General features: G+C 39.4%; 1 protein-coding gene across 1 annotated transcript in view; it reads right to left on the bottom strand.

Moving 5' to 3' along the window:
- LOC139742516 (uncharacterized) overlaps nucleotides 1–22017 on the bottom strand; it is a gene marked incomplete at its 3' end in the record, with an annotated part of 198444 nt that overhangs the window by 61257 nt on the left and 115170 nt on the right. Inside the window, exon 6 of the mRNA XM_071653051.1 lies at nucleotides 12066–12197. Coding sequence (XP_071509152.1) covers nucleotides 12066–12197 — 132 coding nt within the window. The remainder of the gene's footprint in view (nucleotides 1–12065; nucleotides 12198–22017) is intronic.

Below are 22017 nucleotides of genomic sequence, written 5' to 3'. Positions count from 1 at the left end.
AGTCCCGCAGAGAAGGAAAAGAAAAAAGGGAAGAGAAAGACATGAGAGAGAAAGAGAAGAAAGGAGGGCACAGAGAAAAGAGAGAGAGAGAGGCCCCAGAATTAAATGAAATAATGGCGAGAAAGCGAGGATACCCTCTCAGCTAGTATCACCCTAATGAAGAATGAGGGAATTGCAGCTGGCAGTCTTCTAACCATAACACGCATCCCCCGTTTCCTGTTTAAAGGTCCAGTCTACGGCGAAGAAACAATGTGACTTCGTTGGTTTGAAATACAAACGTAGGTCTTACAATGCATTACGCACTGAGCCTTTCGAGAAATTTGTTGCACTGGGCATGGCGATTCCCATCTAAGAAGAGAATTAAAAGTATTCACTGATTTCTTTGTTTTGGTTATTTTTTTTTATTATTATTATTATTATTTAAGTCTGGTAGCTTCCTGGATTTTGGAGCTGGAAGAAAATGCAAGCACACTGTAGCACTTTTCAGTGCATATTTTGTCAGTCACTGCTTGCACTGTGCCAGACATTCAGAACTACCATTAAAAGAGCACACTGTTTTTTAGTGAGATACCCCCAAAGTAATTTAAAAAGACAATCTTCAATACAAATCTGATCATACCACCATCATTCTGCACCTACAGATAGTTTATTCACTTAACAGCAACAACAAAGAACTAAATATTTCTTCTCCTCCCCCCCCCCCCCCCCTGTGCAACTTTAATCTTGCTTGGGTTTATTTGGGCAGAGAAGATCGCTGCTACTGCCGCTGAACTGGTGGCGCTAATTGGGAAGAGAAACACAAGTGTGAGGACGAAGCGGGTCGTAACAAATCCATCGAGAAATCTCCCCTTAATTTGAGGAGTACTGGAGGGAAGGAGGGGCGCGACGAGTTCCCTCTAGCTCCGGTGGATTCCGAAAGTGGTGGTGAATATAGGCCAACTAAACAGCAAGGCTGCTCTGCCAGTGTACATTACGGGACAAGGACACATCACCAGTCTTGATTTACCCTCATTGCATTTTTCTCATTGATCCTAGCATTCTTTCTTTTCCCTTCTTTCTCAGTGTCCATTTGTTTTGTTTTGCTTTTTTTTTTGGGGGGGGGGGGGACAAGACTTGGTGGAAGAGGAGTATAAAAAGGAAAGTTTCATTTGTAGTACCATACTTCGCAGTGTAACACATACTTACAATATCTGTATATCCATAGGACCCTGCCCTCATACCTATCATCTGAATCAAGTGAATCATACACTACACATAAAGTCAGGCAGGATTAAAGCACACCAAACACTGGGGTATGTAAATTGTACTGAATATCTTTCACATGAATGAGAACTAAAAATCTATATGTCGCACATTACTTCCTACGACAGAGATGAAAGAGGACTGTATGGTAAAACCATACATACAAAAGCATTAACATGTTCAACTGTAGGAGAGGTCACTTCATTGTACACAGACATCTTATGAAGATATGAACATATCAAGGGGCATATATTGTATATCAAAGTTGGAGAGTTCCACTGTGCACGCTTGACTACTACAAAAATCTTGATGTACATGGTATGTATGCAAGAATACTTTACAAATCACGAGGGTTTTGTTTTTGTTTTGCTTGTGAGGAAAGACGTATTTGATATTGCAGGGAGCATAAGAAGATTTGGAAGTACTGATAGTATGGTGATACAAATGCACAGGCAAGATGCAGTGAATATGAAGAAGCCGCACTGCTACGATGTGCTTTGTTCACCAACTGGCACAGATGGCTGGAAACTGGCTATCAATGAATGGAGATTACTTAATCCCCTTAATCCCTATTATGTCACAATGGCCTTCCTGTTGGACCTGAGACACATTGCTATCACCTGAGTGGACCTGCTAACTTTATAGCTGGGTCAAATTTGGGTGGATTAACCCATTGAGGACGGACTGATTTTGCTACAACACGCATTTCCCATAGACACCTGTGACTCATCTTCAAGGGGTTAAATGCTGATGAAGAAGTTTGGCCAGCTACATAAGCTAAGCGCCTTGGCAAGGCTCAAATAGCTCACAATAATTCAATGTTGACATGTCTTTATTGGAACATGATACTCTTGACACGGTGAAACACATAGACAAAACAAAATAGAACAAGAGGCTTATTCTATGATAAATTGCTTTCTTGATTGTGAGGTCTGTGCTGGTAAACAGCAAGCAATTGTGCCACCATTTCTATAGAAGTCACCAAAGGTTGGCACAGTGGTAAGAGGATAGTGGGCTGGGGAATGAAGTCGCAGAATTCTGATTTGGGGCCCCGCATTCTTGAAAAGACATTCTGTGCTAGCCCATCCAGCCAACTTAGTGGTTGGCTGAGTGATGCCACAACAGCCAATCAAACCTTACGTGTTGGTCAAATTCAATACGACTCAATTTGCTTGCGTCGTCACGACTGATGCGCTTCAACAGCACAGTCAATAAACAAGCAAACAAACCTTAAAGTGCAAAGGTTTGACCTCCATGCCAGCACTGGTCACTCCTTACAATATCATGTCATTTCCAAGCACATAGAAAGGTGGTTTGATAAGTCTCAATGTACAGTATACAATGTATATGCCTCTGTGCTCGCCATAGATGGCAAGTAATTATTATTGATGGGCAAGTACCTCTTTGAGGAAACTTGTTAATGTATGGATCTATGATATTTTATGTACAGCACAACTTTCTTTTGCATGCCAAAACAAGTGCAGACATCACTTTAAATATAACATGCCAAACAGCATGAGCTACTGGCTACAGTGTACATCTTCTATAGCAGTAGCACATATTTTGTTTATTTATATTGTTTAATACATCATGCAAAGTGGGTGTAAACAAAATATGCATGCCAATATACAGACACACATCCATTTTGGGAAAGTGGGAATGAGTCACTTGAAAAAGAACCCTTAGCGCTCTAAATGTTCGACAAACAATAAAAAGCCTCCATGCTGACCAGTAAATTTGGCATTCCAAGAGGAGTAGGCGAGCTACAACCCATCTAGAAGCCATTTTGGCCAATTTGATGTCCCTGGTTAAGGGCCAATTTACGACCAACTTTTTAGATAAGCACACCATGCAACAAAGACAACCAAAAAGAAACAAACACAAAAATGTTACCCTTACACTGTTCACATATAATCTTCAGAGAAGCCACCAGGATGCTAGACGCTGCTTGGGCATGGCTATTCCAGTATTTGATCTCAATTTGTGGCAATTTAAGTAATTGTGCGTAAATGTAGCCAACATCAAGTTGCATTGTGTGCTTGGGCAGCCACTTTGCTGCAGGCATGGATGAAACAAAATTCCTTTATTCTTCCTCTTTCCTTCTCTAACTCCCAATGCTGGAAGTATGGAGAGAAATTTGATTACAGTGAAATGAAAAAAAAAAAAGAAAAAGAAAAGAGAAAAGAAAAGAAGACTAGGTACTCCATGGCTCTGCCAGATGAAATGACAGAAAAATATAGTTACTAGAGTAATTTATTTGCCAGGGAAAATATTTTCCAGGAGTGCCTCTGTGCATCATGGATTGTACAGCACATCCACGCTTTACATCGCTCAAGACGATTTTCTCACGCTCATCAATATCAACAGTCAATTCATCACTGACAAATTGCAGCCGGCATAAATAGCAGCGACAGACATATCTTCCTTCCTTTTTCTTTTTCACTTTGAAGACGCTGTAGGAAGTATTTGCACGGTGAACAGACTGGTGTGTTTGTCAGCTGAGCACAGATCTGTCTTGAGAAATGTAACGCGATATGAAATAAGAGCAGCCACGCAATCTGAAAATTTGGGGCAAATCGAAGAAATGCGAAAAAAAATCAGCCGAAAACAGAGCACTATTAAAATATCAATCTCAGAAGTACTCTGATACTCAGCAGACAAAAAGCAACAACAATAATATTACAAAGGAAAATAATGACTTTTGGTGTAAAAGATACAATCCCCTTGTCACCAGCCTGGGACCCATATGAGAAAATCATCTAAAAATGTTCTGTAAAAGTGTAATAAACTGCAACAAAGTGTAAATTTCAAATTTAAACAAATGTTCACCAGACAAAAAGCTTACAAAAAAAAAATTATCAGAATTGTTTTGTCAGAGTTATAAAAATATGATAATTGCAACCATCTTACTGATACCTTTTTTTTTCTGGATTTGCCTTAAAAGTTTTCTCACCCACAGACATCAAAAACATTTCATTGCTTCAAGCTTTTGAGATCGTTGAGGTTTTTGCAGTAATTGAATAAACTAACTTCAGTAACATTGGAGATAGAGGAGGTCCATACTGCCTACATCAAATGGTCTACATAAATGCTGGTTGGTGATTGGTGATTTGACTTAAGAAATCAACTCAAACTTCACAGATGGAAATGCACTTTGCAACAGAGCAAAATTGTAACTGATAATTTTGCTGTACCTAGTACCTGCAAGAGTCCTACTTCTATTGATAAAATATTATGGCTGAATTTGCAATATTGTAATGCCTTCAAAAATCCTACTACCACCCGAATCGGGTGAATGTTACATTTATAATTCAAATACATTTCTTGGAATCCATGGATTAAGCAGCATTTTATGGTGTTTCTTAACCACCATCAATGTACCATTAAGTAAAAAAAAAAGCAAACAAACAAAAACACAAGCCTTCCATAGACCAGATGTGTGTATTCTTCAGAAATATGAAGTGGTGGGGGTGTTAAGAATAGAGAATGTCATACATTTGTAGGGAAGGAAAACAGGATTCCTGACTGTTTTTATGATGCACTTCCTATACAAACAAGATGACAAGGCAGGAGAGATACTGTGGCACTGAAGTACCCTTCAAGACTTCTCAGTTCCTTTTCTCACTTTCCTCAATCAACAAACAAACTTTGTGGTTACAAGAGACATGGGCAGAGAGAGAGAGAGAAAAGAAAGAGAGATAAGAGAGAGATACAAAAGAAAGAGAGGGAGGGAGAGAGAGAGAGGAGGAAAGTGAGGGAGCAACTAAGGAGGAAAAAAATATCAGATTTTACGAATTTATTGATGATTTGAACATCCTCGTCCTGACATAATGGATTGCGATGACGCCATGCAATATTGACAAAATTACCCTGGGTCTATATCTTGATGGGACTCCAAACTCCAAGCCCCCTTTCCTGCTTCCTCTGTATCTGCTCCCGCATCAAATCATCTCAGCTCCCTTCACTGTTTTCCACTCAGCGTCTTCCAATGTTTCTGCCCTACCCCACCCCTACCTTAAACTTATACTTTCTCCTATTTCCCTCTCTCTTTCTATCTATCTCTCTTTTTCTTTCTGTTTATATCTCTCTTTTTTCCACTCTCTTTACTTCCAACTTGACATGAAACCAAGTGGAAGCATCTCAAGATTTAGCACTCAACGACAGATGCCCCGAGAACAACAATCAAACCAACATTAACACATCCACAAAAAGATGTGACACATTCTCTTCTATTTTGGCTTCTCTTCTATTTTGGCCTTTTGTTCATCATACATATACTTGTACTACTTGATTGCAGAATTTTAAATCTTCTTAACAGCCGAAAACCATAATCAGTTCTGAGATAGACAAAGCTTGGAATTTTCTCTCTCGAATTGGCAAGTTTTTGTTTGCAAATTTCTTTCTGAATTTGTGGAGATTTAATCAGATGACGCAATTCCATCTCAGTTTTCTTCAATTCGCCCATAGGATATGCAGTGAAAATCAGAGATGATTGCCAACTTACTGCTCACAGAATGATAATATTTGCAGCAATTCTCCCCCAGGGACTTGCAAGGTTAGGTCTGTTGAAGTTTCTCTCCCCCTCGCCCCTCCTCCCTTACATGCAGGTAAATCTATACCAGCACGCTATAACAAGAATCGGGGACATCACAGATACAAGATGTTGCTCGTGACTTTCCCCCCACTGTAACCATTCCGCATGAATGTGGCCATAATTTGACGCCGAACGTGTGGGCGTTGTAGGACAACGTACCCCCAGGAGAGTTTTATGCAAAGCCCGTGCACCGAATCAAAGGCAAGAGATCAGTGAAGGTAAATGCATCATCAAGTGTGTGTGTGTGTGTGGGGGGGGGGGGGGGTTGGGGGTGGAATGAAAAAAAAAATTAACTACATGTATTTTGATGATGCTTGCAAAAATAGTTTCCTGTGCACCTAGAAATCGCCATTTTCCTTGTATGACTGGGAAATTGCTGATACATCACCATTTGATGGCAATTTCATGTTTCTGTATTTGTTTTTTTTTCTATAGTTCCTTAGGAATCTGTGAAGATGCATAGAACAAGATATCATATTATATCCTCCCTGAGGCAAAGGATGTTGAATCATTTTATTAAGGTCACAAAATGTCCCTTTGTGTGTGTGTGTGTGTGTGTGTGTGTGTGTGAAAAAGCAAGAAAGGATTTGGATGCATCATGCCATATGATGCACACCTGCAAATATCTAAAAAGCCTAACAAGGCACAGTCATAGACAATAAAAAGGCAGTAAAATCGTTCTAATTTACTTTGGACTCATAATATCTCATCCTCACCTGACACACTGATATCAACTCAGCAATTTCTTTCACAACAGCCTCATTGCATTGATTATACTCTTCTTGGGTTTGTTTGTTTGTTTGTTTGTCTTTGTGTTAATCAAATCCTTATATGTCATACATCCCAGCTCTGGATAAAGAAAACTGGGCCCTGTTGCATAAACTTGCCATTAAACCTAAGTCAGAAGATCAAACATAAGCCTCAGAATACTCAATTCTGATTGGCTGATACCTGACTTACATTTAATTTTCTGACTTATGTTTGATTGCATCTTTTTATGCAACCTAGGGCCCCTGGTACCAAACAGGGAAAGATACAGCATAGAAGGCATTCATGAGACACCACACCCGTCTAGCACATTCCAGTATACAACAGGTGCAAGAATGATCAGAAGCGGTGAACCAGCCCCATCATTCAGTCATAATGGGTTTGCCACAGCTCAGGGCACACTCTACATCCCATCTACTTATTAGTCTAGCATGCATTTACACCTCTTGCTTTGCAAGATGTCGCACATGTATCTGGATTACTCAACATCAAAACTATGACCTTATTTCCCCCAAGTTACATTATATAACAACTCTTCCTTTATAAAAAAAAACCCAAAAAACCCTGTATTATGAAGAAGGGCAAAGGTAAAGAATTTGTGAGGAATGTTTGATATGGTATACATTGTACTTTATATTAACTAAAGATATCTAAAGGACAAGACGATTTTCAATAAGAGTGGAAGGTAATGGAAAGTTCCTAGGGGCGAAGTAGTAATGCACTACTGGAAGTATTCAGCACAAATCCCATATTCACTTTGACAGTCAAGCACAAGAAAATACATATTGATATGCCTACAAGCATCTAGACAAAGGTACTGCTTTATCACTATAAATTGGACAGACAATGGTGCTCTGGATACTTTATTGTTGGCTTACAATTTGATATTGTAGACTTGAGCAAAATTGTAGCATTTTTTTTTTTTTACTCAACCACATGGAACAAAATTTGGCCATTTTCTTATCATATGTGCTTGCATTTGAATAATGAAACTATAGTGGCTTATTCAAGGCTCCCCTATGTAAACTTTAACTCTTCATGTGCCATGGTGGAAACCCCCTGTGTGCCACGTTATTCTGAGACACGAAGGTAGTCATGCTTTGAGAAAGAATTCTGTTTTTCCAATCTGTATAACTTCTACAAATTTCTGTTAGGATGGGCATAATAGTAGGCAAAGTTAAAGAGGAATGCCAAGCTTCGTTTCAATATGAATTGTATGATGAATCTATTTTCAATTTTTCTTTTGAATGACCAGTTGCTACATTAGTATAAAGGCATGACTTTTGCACATAAAACCGTGACAGAAACTTAGAATGTACGAGCAAATCTAGTTGGGAACATCGCTTGATAGTCGATCTCCACATAGAATGCAAGCTGTATATGAGAGGAACAAAAGCACAAGAAACGCTTTCATTGTGCCGCGGGATTAGCAGTAATTAGCGGTTTATCGATCGGTCTTGGCGGCTTTGATTGTTGAGCAGAATGTGCGAAGTTGGCACGCCGTCAACTGAGTCGGACGTGCGAACGTGGCACATAAAGAGTTAAAAGAAAAACGTACAACCAGAAACCAAGAGAATTACAAACGTATGTTTTTCTGTATTCAGATAATGCTTTTACATTCATGTAAAAAAAAATAACAATGTTTTTATCTGTTTGATAAGCTTAACTATAAAAGAAGAAAAAAATCCACTTTGTATTCTTGAAGAATTCCATTATTAATGATTATACTTACAGCATGAAATTTCAGCTTTGTTTATTAATGAACACAGAAGCAAATCTATAAATATCCTATTCCCCATCTTCCCTTTTGTCTATCAGTTCCCAACAGATTCTGTCTTTGCCTAATAATCTCTCATTCCTTGTGCGAGTTCCTCTCTCAAACTTTATAAACCAAATCTCAGCCTTGCTCATAGACGACTTCTCATTCCACCAAAGTGGATTACAGTCAGCCCTAGCTCTCTGATCTAACAGGATCCAATTTCTACCCGATCAAGATTATTTCTTGTTTTCCTTATACCTGCCATTTGAGTTGTCATGCCGTGAATGTTTAGCAATTATCACACAATCAAACTTCACATGCATTTAATTTCATCGAGTCTGCACCGGGAAGACTAATTCACCCATTAGCAAACATGATTAGTGGTTTAGTTTTTGGAGTCATGTCTTGTTTGCATTCACAAAACTCCCACACATGAGTCAACATCAGGAGGGAGTCTTTAAAACTGCGTCAGGCGGAAATTAAATGTTTGGTCAGGCTTACGGAGGAGCCACTACACACCCGCTGAAGAGCATTCTTCGATTGCTGCAGTCAGCGTTTATCTCTCAAATGGCCCCTAATCCTTCATTTTCTGTTTATTGTATCTTCTGAGCTGCACTCGTTTGAAAAGACAAGTCACCGCTTCTTGGTGGAATGGAGGGAAACATTTTTGCGTTTGGTTTAATAACCGACTGGTGTCATCATTATTGAATAGTGAATTGAACCGCTGGTGTCACAAACACATGGCAAGTCTCCCTTGTCTCAGTGAAAAGAACGCTTGTACATACAGTGTACTGCATTACACATGGACCCCACCCCTCTTGCAACTGGCTAAATTTTACACACAAAAATGGATGCATCCATCATCAGCTCTCACAAAACAATATAGTCATTATGAACATAAGTCATGACGAAAAAAGAATATTACTAATTTCTAGTTGCATCAACATTGCATAATTAATAAATTATTACTTTGTAAATCATCAATAAAATATACAGGACACAAACTCTCCTGTACTGTGAAATTAAAAGAGTACAAAAGTGTGATGTCATTGCCATTCATCGCCATAGAAACTGGTTCTAAACAACTTCACCTGGCCCTGAATATCTGTGAGCACTATTGTTGCTGACCATGCTCGCACCTGATTCAAACCAACCTCACACCTGGTTCCAACCTGAGCTATAACAATAGACTGACATCATCACTTTGGTACTTGAGGCAGCATGTGTCTGTGTGTATTTGTGTTTGTGTTTGTGCTTGTGTGTGACAGAAATCAAGTAAACTACCTTTCTGACAATTAAAGCAGCTGAAATGAACTGTCTGGTGCAATTATGCACAAACATTCCTCCAGGGTACCAGGTATTATTCTGAATTCCAGTCTACACCAAGGTCTGATCCTCTCTTTTGTCTCCGAAAGAAAGGGAAAGTGCAGAGACACTGTAACAACAGGTGCATTCATCAAGGCCCAACACTGCCTTTTGTACAGTGTATTAAACCAATAAATAACAGTGAGCATGGGGAATATCTGTAAACAAATTAAATGCCCCTTTGTTAATTTGTTTTTCAGACATACTTGCTCATTTGTTTTTGTTTTTGTTTTGTTTTTCAGACAAACTAAGTGAGAAGAGTGCAGGCCTCTTTTAGAAAAAAAAAAAAGTGGCTCCCAGACATCCATTCCAATGTCAAAACAGCCTAAGCAGACATAATGGAGGAAAGGTCAATGGGCTAAATGACATTAGACCGTCATTTGGGAGTCCCTCCGCTCAGTTAGTGTGCAGTTCATGTTCTAATACTAGAGTAATAAGGTGACTTAAGTAATGTCCTAATGCACTATAGCGTCATGGTCTTCACATGATTACATGCCCATTACAATCCCTACTTAGAACTAACTGATTAAGCCAGGTACAGCATTATGTTTGGGAAAAAAGAACAAACAAGCAAACAATGCCTATTAAGCTGGTAGGTACACAGAAGGTAATGTGAGATATATCATGATTTTGATTTTATTCATTGTTTTCATCAGATATTCTTAGATTTCAGATATTTTTGTACATTGTGGAATGCATTGCACATTAGTATTCATGCAGTACTTATAATACCGTGTTCTTCCCCCTCCCCCACCCTCCACACATGTGGTTATCAATCTAAACTCTCCTTGCTAGGGTTTTCTTTTTTTCCGTACCCTACACACAGCACTGTAACACATTCTCTCTCAAGTCACAATCTCTGGAACAACAAGTACCTCAAATTTTCACTCTAACTCCACTCTAACTACTTGCCAGGTTTAAGGGAAACAAACAAACAAACAAACAAACAAACAAAAAACCCTCCTGGAGTTAGGAACTGCATGCATCCCCCAAACATATCACAGCAGCTGTGAACAGTTAGCCTATAATCAACAATAGCATTGTGCTTTATAAATACACTGTAAAACCATAAATGTTCCCCTGCATTTTTATTTCACAAATTCTGCAAGAGTCAAGATTTGTGATATTAAAATGCATGCAAAAGTTCTTGTCTACATAATGCATTGAATGCCAGCGGCAATTCGTGAAAATTTCATACCGCGAAAAAGGCAGTCGGCTCTGTGATGTAAGATTAGTCATGCAATCCTTATAAATGCTGCTCGCCAGCACATCCACCTCACAGCAATGAAGTATCCATTCAAATCTTGTATTTGGCAATAATCATAAAATAAGTTTGTTAAAGCATCCCATGCAAAACAATGAAAGGGATGCCTCTCTTCGAGTTGATTGTCGGGCCATTGTGGTCATCTAATCTACGTAACCCCATTCTCTGATCATGAAATCCAAGTACTGTTCCGTCACGCAAGCTTATAAAATGCATTATGCCGTTTTGAAAATGAGTTAGGTGCCAAATCAACTGACCAAAAAAAAAAAGAAAGGTCATTTGCGAAATGTGCACTGAGTTAATTACAAACTGGCTTATTCTTCCCCCTATACCCCATACAGCCCTCTCCTCCTGCATACTACATTGTAAGTAACTAATAATGAGAAGTGACAGGTAGCACCTCACAGAGCACAACTAGACACACTGATCATTAGTTCCAATCTAGCAGAGCGTGTCCTAAATGATGCTACATGCATACATCACACAGGCTCTGTGCGACAAGGTGGTTGCAGCAGACTCTGGTGTACACAACTGGGCACAAGAGGGCAGCAGACTCCCTAGGCAGTCATCTGCCATTGAGCCTAGGGACTACTGTATGTACAATCTCACTATGGCAGTAGAGTCCATAAACAAGCAATGCCCAGAGGCCCAACGATGAAATGACACCACATTCCCGACTGGTTCTACAGGCTGTAAGTATACTCACTCTGATGATGAGACATATCTTTATCAAAGGAAAAAAGTATGTCTCTTACATAGAATTCATTATCCAACTGACAGCGGTAAACACTTCAACCCTTTTTTTTTCCTAATTCAGTATGTTTGATAATACGAAGGCCAGTGTTTCACAGTCTAGTATAACGTGGCTAGATCTGAAAGCCAAAGTGCCCTTCAATCGATAGAGAGTATTAGATTCTGTACCAGCTATTTTCTATGCATCCACATGGGCAGAGGCATATGCACAGACACACACAAACACACTTCAGAGATTTTAAAAAGAAAGAAATTTATTCCATTATGCCACAAAAACATGAGATGAACTGAAGTTAACCCACTGGATAAACAACACTCACCAACTTCTGAGTGGAAAGTTTGGATTGCTCTCGCAGCTTGTCGAGTTCTCCCTGGAGGGCGCTGTTCGCCTCCTCAAGTGCCTTGAGCTTGAGGCTGCTGTTGGTTGCTGGGAGGCTGCGCTGTAGGTCCCCCTGAAGCAAAAGACAATATCGACAAAGAAAGTTTATAACACTTGAATTCTTAACAACCAGCATTGTTTCAGCTTGTTATTTTCTCAGCACCCACATAAAATTTCAACTCATATTGATATATATGCACAAAAATCACATTTCTGTCTGTGTACAGTCTTTAAATCAAACTACTAGCATTACTATAAAGAGGTATTGATGTAATTTTTCCACTTCTGACCAAATCTTCTTTACATTTATAAGAGTGTTCATGCTTAGAGGATGACACTAGCCGCGGTCACACTGGCAAAACTTATCAAAGTTTAACTTTAAGAACTCTTTGCGTAATTTGCTCATCCCCTCACAATGGCAGCCAAACTTCTTGAAACTTTAGTTCACAAAGCTTTTGTCACTGGTGTGCATGCACAACATACAAGAAAGTGCATGCCATCTGACAACTAATGACTGTGGCCTAACAAAGCACACATGTACAATTGTACTGTATAAGCCATATATTTAGCGAGTCTAAATTTTCGCGAATCAGGACTTTCCGACAATTTCGCGAGCGGTTTAATTCGCGATCGTGGAGTCCTGCATTAACGGAGAAATTTATACACGTACATCACATTCACATCGGGATCAGAGTCAATATTTTCGCGAATAGCACCTGACTCGCAAAATTCGCGAAAATAAAAACCTTGTGAAATATTCAGCGTATACGGTATATCCCAATGACCATGCAATTGGCCACATGACAAACTTTGCAAAGTTTCAGTTGCATGTGTCCTGACTGCACTACTTTTGAAAAGATTTGCGGGGTCTCAGGAAATTTCCCTAGTTTTAAGTGGGAAGTTTTGCGAGAAATTTTGTGAGACGTTTTTGGGAAGTTTGTGGTCACACTGGCAAAACTTTGAGAACTAAAACTTTGCAAAGTTATGCCAGCGTGAATGCAGCTACTGAGTAACATTCAATGATGACAGCAACAACTGATAGCAACATCACCCATTCTGCCATCACGAGCGAATGCTCGCCAGCCAGTCAGAGCTGAAAAAGAAGCGACTTAGACAACATTTTCTTTCAGGAGCTTGAGAGCACATGCATTGTTTTTAACTGTTGAAATGAAAACAGAGATGAGACAAGGCTAATTTAAGACCATTCCCTGTGGTTCATTCTCAACTATTCAACGCAAACCTACTAATTTCAAACATATTAAATGATGTCGTAAAATAGTTGATGTGCAAAAACTGTTGCTCTCTGTCTCACTGTCCCTACGTGCCTTATTAAAGACTTGGATATCAGCCTTACACCAATAGGGAGATGGAAGTTGCAGAGGACAGAAAAAAAATAAAGGAAACTACCGCTGGTTCGAGCAATGTCTCATAAGCATGGAAACATTACAGCGCCACCACATGGCCAAGGTAGGAAAACATCGAGCACATCACCTCTCCCCGAAAGAAAAACAAAAAGGCAAAACACTCTGTCCCTGGGATACAACGTTGAGGTGATCCGTGCAGTGTGTGAGAAACTGCATACCGCTTCACTTTCTAGCAAAGAGCAGGGCGTAAAATCCTCACTGAAGTGGTTAACAAGGCACTCTCTTTCAATAGGAATGCACTGTAGACTGCTCTTGTTTCATCCTCTATGACTAATAGGAGTTTTCAATTTAAGGGCATCAGTCTGGCTGATAGCTACATACAGTGTAATTTGTGATTTATGTGCAAAAACAACAACAAAACCAAACTTCCAGGTATCCATCTTTGTATTTTCTTCTTTGGCATTGATTAAGAGAGCAACTTAGAGAGAAGAGAGCAAGTTAAAGAGCAAGAGAAAATGAAAGATAGATGGAGGGAGTGTTCAAGAGAGAGAGATAGAGAGATAGAGGATAACACCACAGCATCAAGTTGATGTCCCTTCTCCACCCTCCCCCATGCAGTGAAAGCAGTCGAGTGGTTCCGGCCTTGCGGTAAGCGGAAATAGGAATCTATATCTCCCGGGGAAGAGGTGGTCAGAGGGGAGTTTACACAGCTGAAGGCATGCATTGGCCCTTCTCACTCCTCCCACATGGCTTGCCATGGGTAAATAGGATTGTTCACATTGAAGCTTTTTTCTTTATTTGTCCTAGCCTTTAAAAACATCATTAAGTACATGGGCAATCAGTGTGAACATTTGTTGTTTTGTTTTTTGTTTTGTTTTTCTTTTTTATCAGTGTGAATATGTTCAAATAGACAAAGATATGGTCACTTAATCTTGAGCACTTCTTTTAGTTTATATCAAAAGGCAGAATTTTATTGTTAATATTGTATGAAAGTATCAATGTAACATGAGGATTTTGAGTTTTCAAGAGATTGAACATCATCTTCTAAATGAGTAACAAATTCTTTAGCAAAGGTGAATTTACAATCAGTGTAATGTAGTTGGGCATATGAACACATTACGTGGGTAGTTCTACCACACAAAACACTACCTTAGCAATCAACTTCACATTTATTTACAGAAAAGCTACTTTACAGTCACTAATTTGTCTGCTCACAGAGTGAAATTCAGAGTTTGAACTAAACACAGAACTGTGAGTTTATTCTTGCATTTCAAAAGCATGTGATGCTTTATTGTAAACACTGAAACATGCTGTGATTTTGCTCAATACAGATACAATGGTATAAAATCAACGAGTCACAATTCACAAATGAGCTATCTTCAGATTAGAAAAAAAAGTTGATAACTGTAGGAATGAGTTAAATGAATAGACTAATCACTAAAAGAAAAAAAAAGAAATAGATGAACAGATGAAATGATGTTCACATAATTACATAAATACATATACATGTACGTGTAAAAACATATTACTTCAGACAACCCCTTATCCTACAACCTGCAGATTTTCAGTCAGATTTGCGCCAACATTCTGCCATGTTTCATGTCACCACCTAATGTTGGCATGTCCAATTTTAAAAGGAAAAAAAAAATATTCACACCAGCCTCTAGATGTAGCTTCAATGAGAGCAGACATCAAAGCGCACAGAGATATATCTAGGAAACCATAAATTGCAATTTGGTTCAACCCCACTCACTCTAATGGAGACTCATCCCACGGGGCTTCTGCAGCTTTTCTTCATCCCCAAAATTGAATTGAGCTGGCTTTAACCCTTCCAGCACTGCTCCATCTACATGCCATAGCCATTACACACAGATAGGTCACCCAAAGTCAGGACAGAGTTAATGACACCAAGAAATAAAGTCAAACAGCTGGAGGCAGGGGGATATATAGATATAATAATATGTTCTATTTAGGACAATCCCTTTGCGTTTTTTTCTGCCCTTTTTTTATTCCATGCTATATCCTTTTCATCAACTCAGGATCATCAGTCTTTTGTCCCAAGTGTGCGCAAAGAGTACATATATACTCTTTATGAGCATAAGAACTGGTCATTAAACTGCCTATCCCGGGGGTGCATGCTGGCTAGAAAGCATAAACTGAGAAGGGTAACTTAAAGAGAGACCATCATTATCATTAAAGCCTCAATTTAGGAAATGAGCTTCTCCCAGCGCCACTGTCGAGGATCAGATTCTCCCTTAATTCATTTTACTGAGAAGGGGGTGGGGGGGGGAGCAGAGGGGCAGGGTAGTTTGGGAGGAATAGGTCAGTGAGAAGGGAGAGTTTTGGATTTGCTTTTAAAAAAAAGAGTAAGTTTTTAAAACAAAAAAGTTGAATAAAAGACGGGCAAATAAACCAGGAATTTGCAAAAGTCTGTTCAAGATGGACCATTGAGCATATAGATATTTCTGGCAGTGTGAATACCAAATAGCATCACATTTGAAAGTTGGAATATAGCATTTTTTGTCATATGAAACAGTACAGCAGATTCAGTAAAATTTGTTATTCTTATAGAAAATGGAACAAAATGTGTTCTCTTCTTAGATGGGAACAAATATACAAATAACCACAATATACACTGAATGAGGTCATAGATGTTTTTATGTTTTGCATTGTCATTGATAAATTTATGCGCATGCATCAACTCCATCACTGAATACATGTATTTCAACTATTCTGTGATGATGTTATCACTGAAAGATAAAATTGTTACCCCCTTGCTTGTTCTCACAAAGTACAGAAATTATCTTTGGTCTGGTGCCAAATTCTATTTGGCCTCCGGCCTCATGGAATGTAAATGTTGTAGACCATAGATATTTGCCCAGGGAGTCACAATTTTTTTTTCCCCACTCATTTCTGTGGGTATGCATCTAAGAGAAGACATTTATGCATCTCAACAAGATCTGCAAATATCATTCTCCATATATATTCATCGTTTGTCCACACACATAAAAGTGATACACTGATCTACAATGCACAAAGTCAAAATAAAACCCAGCTAAATGCGAAAGCAAAGAAACAGTACAGGATAAAATGTGACCGTGCACCTCAAAACGAACATAAAGTCGCACACACTGATTTTGCGTGAGGACTAAAATAAGTGAAATGGGTCAATCTAGCCGAACTTGACTTTTTCATATTTTCTGAAAGAGCGGGTCTTCTTTTACATTATGCTAAAATTTGGTATCATAAAACGGGCAGGAAAGTGTGTTTTTTTAGCAGTTTATCTCGAACATTTTTGCTAGAATAGTCTGATTAGGTGTGTCTTTAGAATCCCTTTTTCATTTCTGAAAGACCTTGTCCACACTGTTCACTTTCCAACTCTAATAACTTTTGAAAAGTGCTTTGAAAGTTGGCATTAATTATGGACAGAATGTGTTCATGAGGCATGTTTAATTTCAGTTTAATTTGATAATCTCTTCATTGTTGTTACTCTGGTGGTTTACTTCCTGTTTTTTTGTCCCATTCATCGCACAGCCAGCACGGTTTGGTAAAGATTAATCGCTTGAATAGACACTGTACTTCAGAGCCTCTTTTGTCAGTTCACACTTTTCCTGAGTTTGTGCTTTCTTTCAGTATTTAGATAGGTTAGGAGAGTCCATTTGATTTGAGTTATACATCATTTTAAAGCTTAAAGTCTGCTCTTTCAGAATACGGTCTTAACTAAAAATTCATGTCTGGCGACTTTTTGTTTGTTTTGAGGTGCAGGGTCACAAATAGTCCAAATAAAAAGCCAAAAAGGTACTTTCAATGATATATCTTATACTGCCTTGCTCCCTTTTCCATATTTCTTTTAGAGACCTCTCTTTATCTCTTTCACTCACTTATTCCCCACTTCCGTTCAATGCCACTGTTGCTTGGCTATCCGCTGGGTCCCATAAATGTAATTGCCCATCAAATTTCATGCGTCTGCCGGAGATATCTCTTAGCGCCTATCAAGGATCAATGCTAAATCCCATGTCACACAAACATCCTCTGGAAAGAAAAAAACCAACAACAACAATAACCAAACAAACTAAGAGCAAAGAGTCTGAGGAGTTGAGTGGCTCTGGGAAAGCTGCCAATACTGTATCAGCTATTCAATCAGGAGCTAAGGGTGAAAGCTTACATTTCTTTAAAAAAACACTCACTGCATTCAGGTCATGCACTTTCTCCTGTCATGTGTCTTACTTACACCATTAAAGTGTGTGTCTGTGTGTGTGCATGTACATGCATGCATGTGTGTGTGTGTGTGTGTGTGTGTGTGTGAGCATATACATACGTACACACACAACTATTACAATTAGGAGACTTTTCAGTTTGTCTCAGACATACACTTATTCATGACATTCTTTGACAGATCATCACAGGAAACAATCTAGAGGAAAGGCTGGAACTGAGGCAAAAAAACAAACAAACAAAAACACACAAACAGTCTCTTGTTATACAATATGCCAAGTATCAGAGCTGAATCAGAGCAAGGGGGTAAAACAAAGCCCAAAATGAAATAACCAATTCCTCAGCCCTATACTTTACATCCTTCTTAAGAAACAAAAACAACAAAGAAGAAAAATTGGAGCATTCCTCATCAAAATCTTTGCGGCCGAAAGTGCCATTAAAAGATAGTTGTTTCCCGTCAGACAAAGATAATGTCCACATTAATATTTCATTGCCATTCAATTATAGCGCGTCTGAAAGCTCGATTCCTGCTCCCTGCAGAACGGAGAGTTCTGCTCTAAATGAGGAAGGCAGCCGGCTAAGGAGCATCCTTGCTGCCTCTCCTCCGCCGAGATAACATAATCATAATCCCCATCAAACTTGTTTCAATTTGCTCCTGAAATATTCAGGCTGTGAAAATTCCCCTTGATAAAAAAAAAAAAGAAGGGAGGTATAGTCTCCCATTTCAGACCCGCGTTCACACTGCACTGTAGGGATCTACTCTGAAGATCAGTCAAGGAGTTGTAAAGAAAGGCAACACACACACACTAACACACACACACACACACACATACACACTCATACACTCACTCACACACATGCAAACCTGCACACTTTACTGACTATTCTCATTACAAATTAACAGCCCTAATCTTTACAGACTGGATGTTAACACCTCTGCAGTGCTCACTTTTGTACCTCAAAGCTGAATGCTATTTTCATTGGTAATTTCATATCTTCATGAGATGTAATGAGTATGTGCTCTGAGGAAGACACACTCCGCTACCAATCACTTTCTCCAGGGGTTCCACCAGACTTCAACATGAAATGGCATTTGGGAGCAGGTGCAAAATGTAAGCTCAGGATGACACCAGTCATTGGTGGTAGGGTGGGGGAGGGGGAGGGGAATAGGTAAAGTGGATTGTATTCCCTCTAATTCCACATTTGTTTTGTTTCTAAGCAAACTACCAGCTTCTTCTGGTCATAGTTTCAATATCATCACAAAATTGAGAGCAGTCACATCCACTACTGGAGCTAATACTAGGTGTTGCAATGAGCCAACATCAACTCTTAGGGGCCTCTGAATAGCCACAGTATGGTTATGAATTATGGACTAAGAATTTAACGTTAAAGGGGCATTCCAGACGATTTTCATAATTTCACATCATGTAGCACATAAATCAACAACTCCATGTATAGATTTGTGGAATTTATTGTGGTTCTTGAGCAGAGAAACAATACTTTGAAAAACCTTACACAAATTACACTGAACAAGGATGATGACATAGAGGCTCACGTATTTCAGAAATGTAGCAGTGTAATTCCATTACAATACTGCTTGCTTGCCAGTTCACCTGTGTATAATCTATAATCTATGCATGCCTTCTTCTTTTGTTCTGTTTCCTTGAGCCCCAACTCATGCATTCTTATGGTGACTCTGCCAAGTCATCATCCTTGTTCATTGCAATTTATTCTACATTTTGAAAATATTCTTATTTTTCATCCCAACTATCATAAATTCTGAAACTCTGTCCTCAGTATTACTAATTTATAGTTGTTCAAATGTAAAAATCTGAAAATCATCCGGAGGTCTCCTTTAAGTAGTTGTACATAATATCCAGGTATTCCCCCTCCTCTTTCACTGTCTCTCCCTTCTCTCTCTCTCTCCCTCCCCCCCCCCCCCCCCCCCCCCGCCCATCTGCCCCTCTCCCCCTCCCACTCTCCCTCTCTCCCTCTCTCTTCTTACTCTCTCTGAGAATATGGGTTCAAAAGTCCTCAAATCCTCCAACTGCTCTTTAACTCCAAACCCCAGGCCTCTGGGGAGCAGTGTGTCATCCAGAAGCTTATGTCACCCCTCCTGTGACTAATGGTGTTACCCTAGAAGGGATGGAGAGGGTGAGAGAGAGAGAGAGGAAGCGGGAGAGATCGCAGCCCACCCCCTCCCCCATCCCAAACCTCCCCACCCCAGGCACACCACAGATTCACACATCAGAGTTGGGGAAGATTCCAAATTGGGGGAGATACTCGCGCATTACATGCATGTCAATAGGCAAAAATCAAAGTCCCAAATCGAGGAGGATTTTATGTTCCTTCGGCTGGTACTAAAGAAGTAGTTAAATCTTTCAGGAAACCTCCTGCACAATCAGTGAGGCTTGGCAGTTCTGTCATCCTACCATCACCTCTCCCATCCCCCCCCCCCCTTCCCCCATTTACTGCTAAAGGCACTTCCACCATAAGTATTCATGGAATGCATGAGAGGCCTGGAGAGATATTTAAAAAAAAAAAAAAAAAAACCTCCTGTAAGGAGGGACAGGTGGCAGGAAATAAATCTTTTCTTGCAAGAGCCACTTGCAGAGTTTATGCCATCTCACATTTGATTTCTTTCGTGCAGTGGTGATTAAACACTTATTTGACTTTTCCCTTTTCTTCGAATAACTTTTCAATATCTTTTCTTCATCATGTGCAGAAAGTTGTGATAAAGACAAATACTTAAATGACATTTGGAAGTTGCATCCTCTCTTAATTCTGACAAGGAGGATGTTCGTACAAATGATTTACAATGGGTGTGATCACATGCTAAGCAAACATTTTGTTGGTGCATTAACCACCGATAAACATTTTCAAATCTCCTGATGGGACTTAACCGAAAGCACAAATATACAGGTTTAAATATCTTTTCATACTCAGAGTAAAGAAAGATAAATGTCAAGTGTGACACAAGTGACTGATAATTCATCTTGATGTGAATTGGTCTGTATGAAAACATCTCCATCTTTTTCAATAAAATATTTTGATACCATTTTTTCTTTCCTTCTGTTTCCAGTGAAAGAGTGCAAACAAAGTCCTGGAAACTGTATCAGTCATTTGAAAAATGTTAATCCATATTTCAATCCTTTATCATATTACAGTGGGTTTGCTCATTTTTAGAGTCATCCCATTGCAAACGCACTACTTGCTGTAGGAACACTTTAACATAAGCCAATAAAATAATCCTGAGCAACTTAAATAGTGAAGTGCATGGAGTAAAATAATCCTTAAAAGTCTATGTGCTGCACATTTTAAAGCACAATCACTACCGAGTAGTGAGCTAACAGGTGTGTCTGTCTGTCCGTCTGTCTGTGTGCGTGTGTGTCTTTCTTCTTAAGGCTGGAAGTTAACATGCATATATATGCACATGATGAGAGGACAGTATAAGTTTGTATGTGTATTCATTATGCTACCATCATTCTCATTTTCTCATTTTCAATGCAGAGTGTGTGCACAATATAGATCGAACGCCGGGAGGGGCTGGACCTCTAGGGGGAGAGAGCGGAAAGGAGGAGTGGAGGAGATCGAGGGACGGGTAACAGAAGGAGACCAGGGGATGGGGGGGGGGGGAGGGGTGAAGAGGGATAGGAGAAGTTGGAATGTAATATCGACATGAATGTGTACATCTGTCTCCTGTTCCTTTCCTTGGGATACATGTGACACGGGAGAGCTGTGCTGACTCACACTTCCCTCCGATGCAATTATCCCACCGCCGTCTCTTCTACGCACATAATTTGATTCTCGTTGCCGACTCCCGCAGTACACTGCCATTCCCACGCCGCCGATATGTTCTCCTTGTCGAATAATTTCCCCCAATTCATTCCGGACACCTCACGTGTGACTAATCTCTGGTTATATTAACTGAAATAAATGCAAATCATATTGGTTTGGGACCGTGACCTCCAGAAACACTTTCCTTGCTCATGTATGTCACATATCGTATATTCCATGTTTTGTTCTGCTTTGTTTTTCTCCAAAGCTAACTTCACCAGGATGAAGCAAAATCAGGACTCACATGTTCATGTCTGTGTTTAGATAGGGCTAGGTCACAAATATTTTCTTTTCTCTTTTTTCCTTAAACCTGGTTTCTTATGAACCTGGACCACATCATGGCAGCTTATATGCTTTGAGTTCAGATACTAAAAGTGGATGAATAGACAGATATACACACAGATATGTAACGACAGACAGATAGTGGGATAAACAAATAGATACACAAACATTACACATGTGCATGATCTCTATACA

The sequence above is a fragment of the Diadema antillarum genome, unplaced genomic scaffold (assembly GCF_040938485.1).
Source record: "Diadema antillarum isolate AM-2024a unplaced genomic scaffold, OU_Dant_1.0 scf00000032, whole genome shotgun sequence".
Classification (NCBI taxonomy): domain Eukaryota; kingdom Metazoa; phylum Echinodermata; class Echinoidea; order Diadematoida; family Diadematidae; genus Diadema; species Diadema antillarum.
The sequence above is the reverse complement of the archived record's forward strand: the minus strand, read 5'-3'. Positions and strand labels throughout refer to the sequence as shown.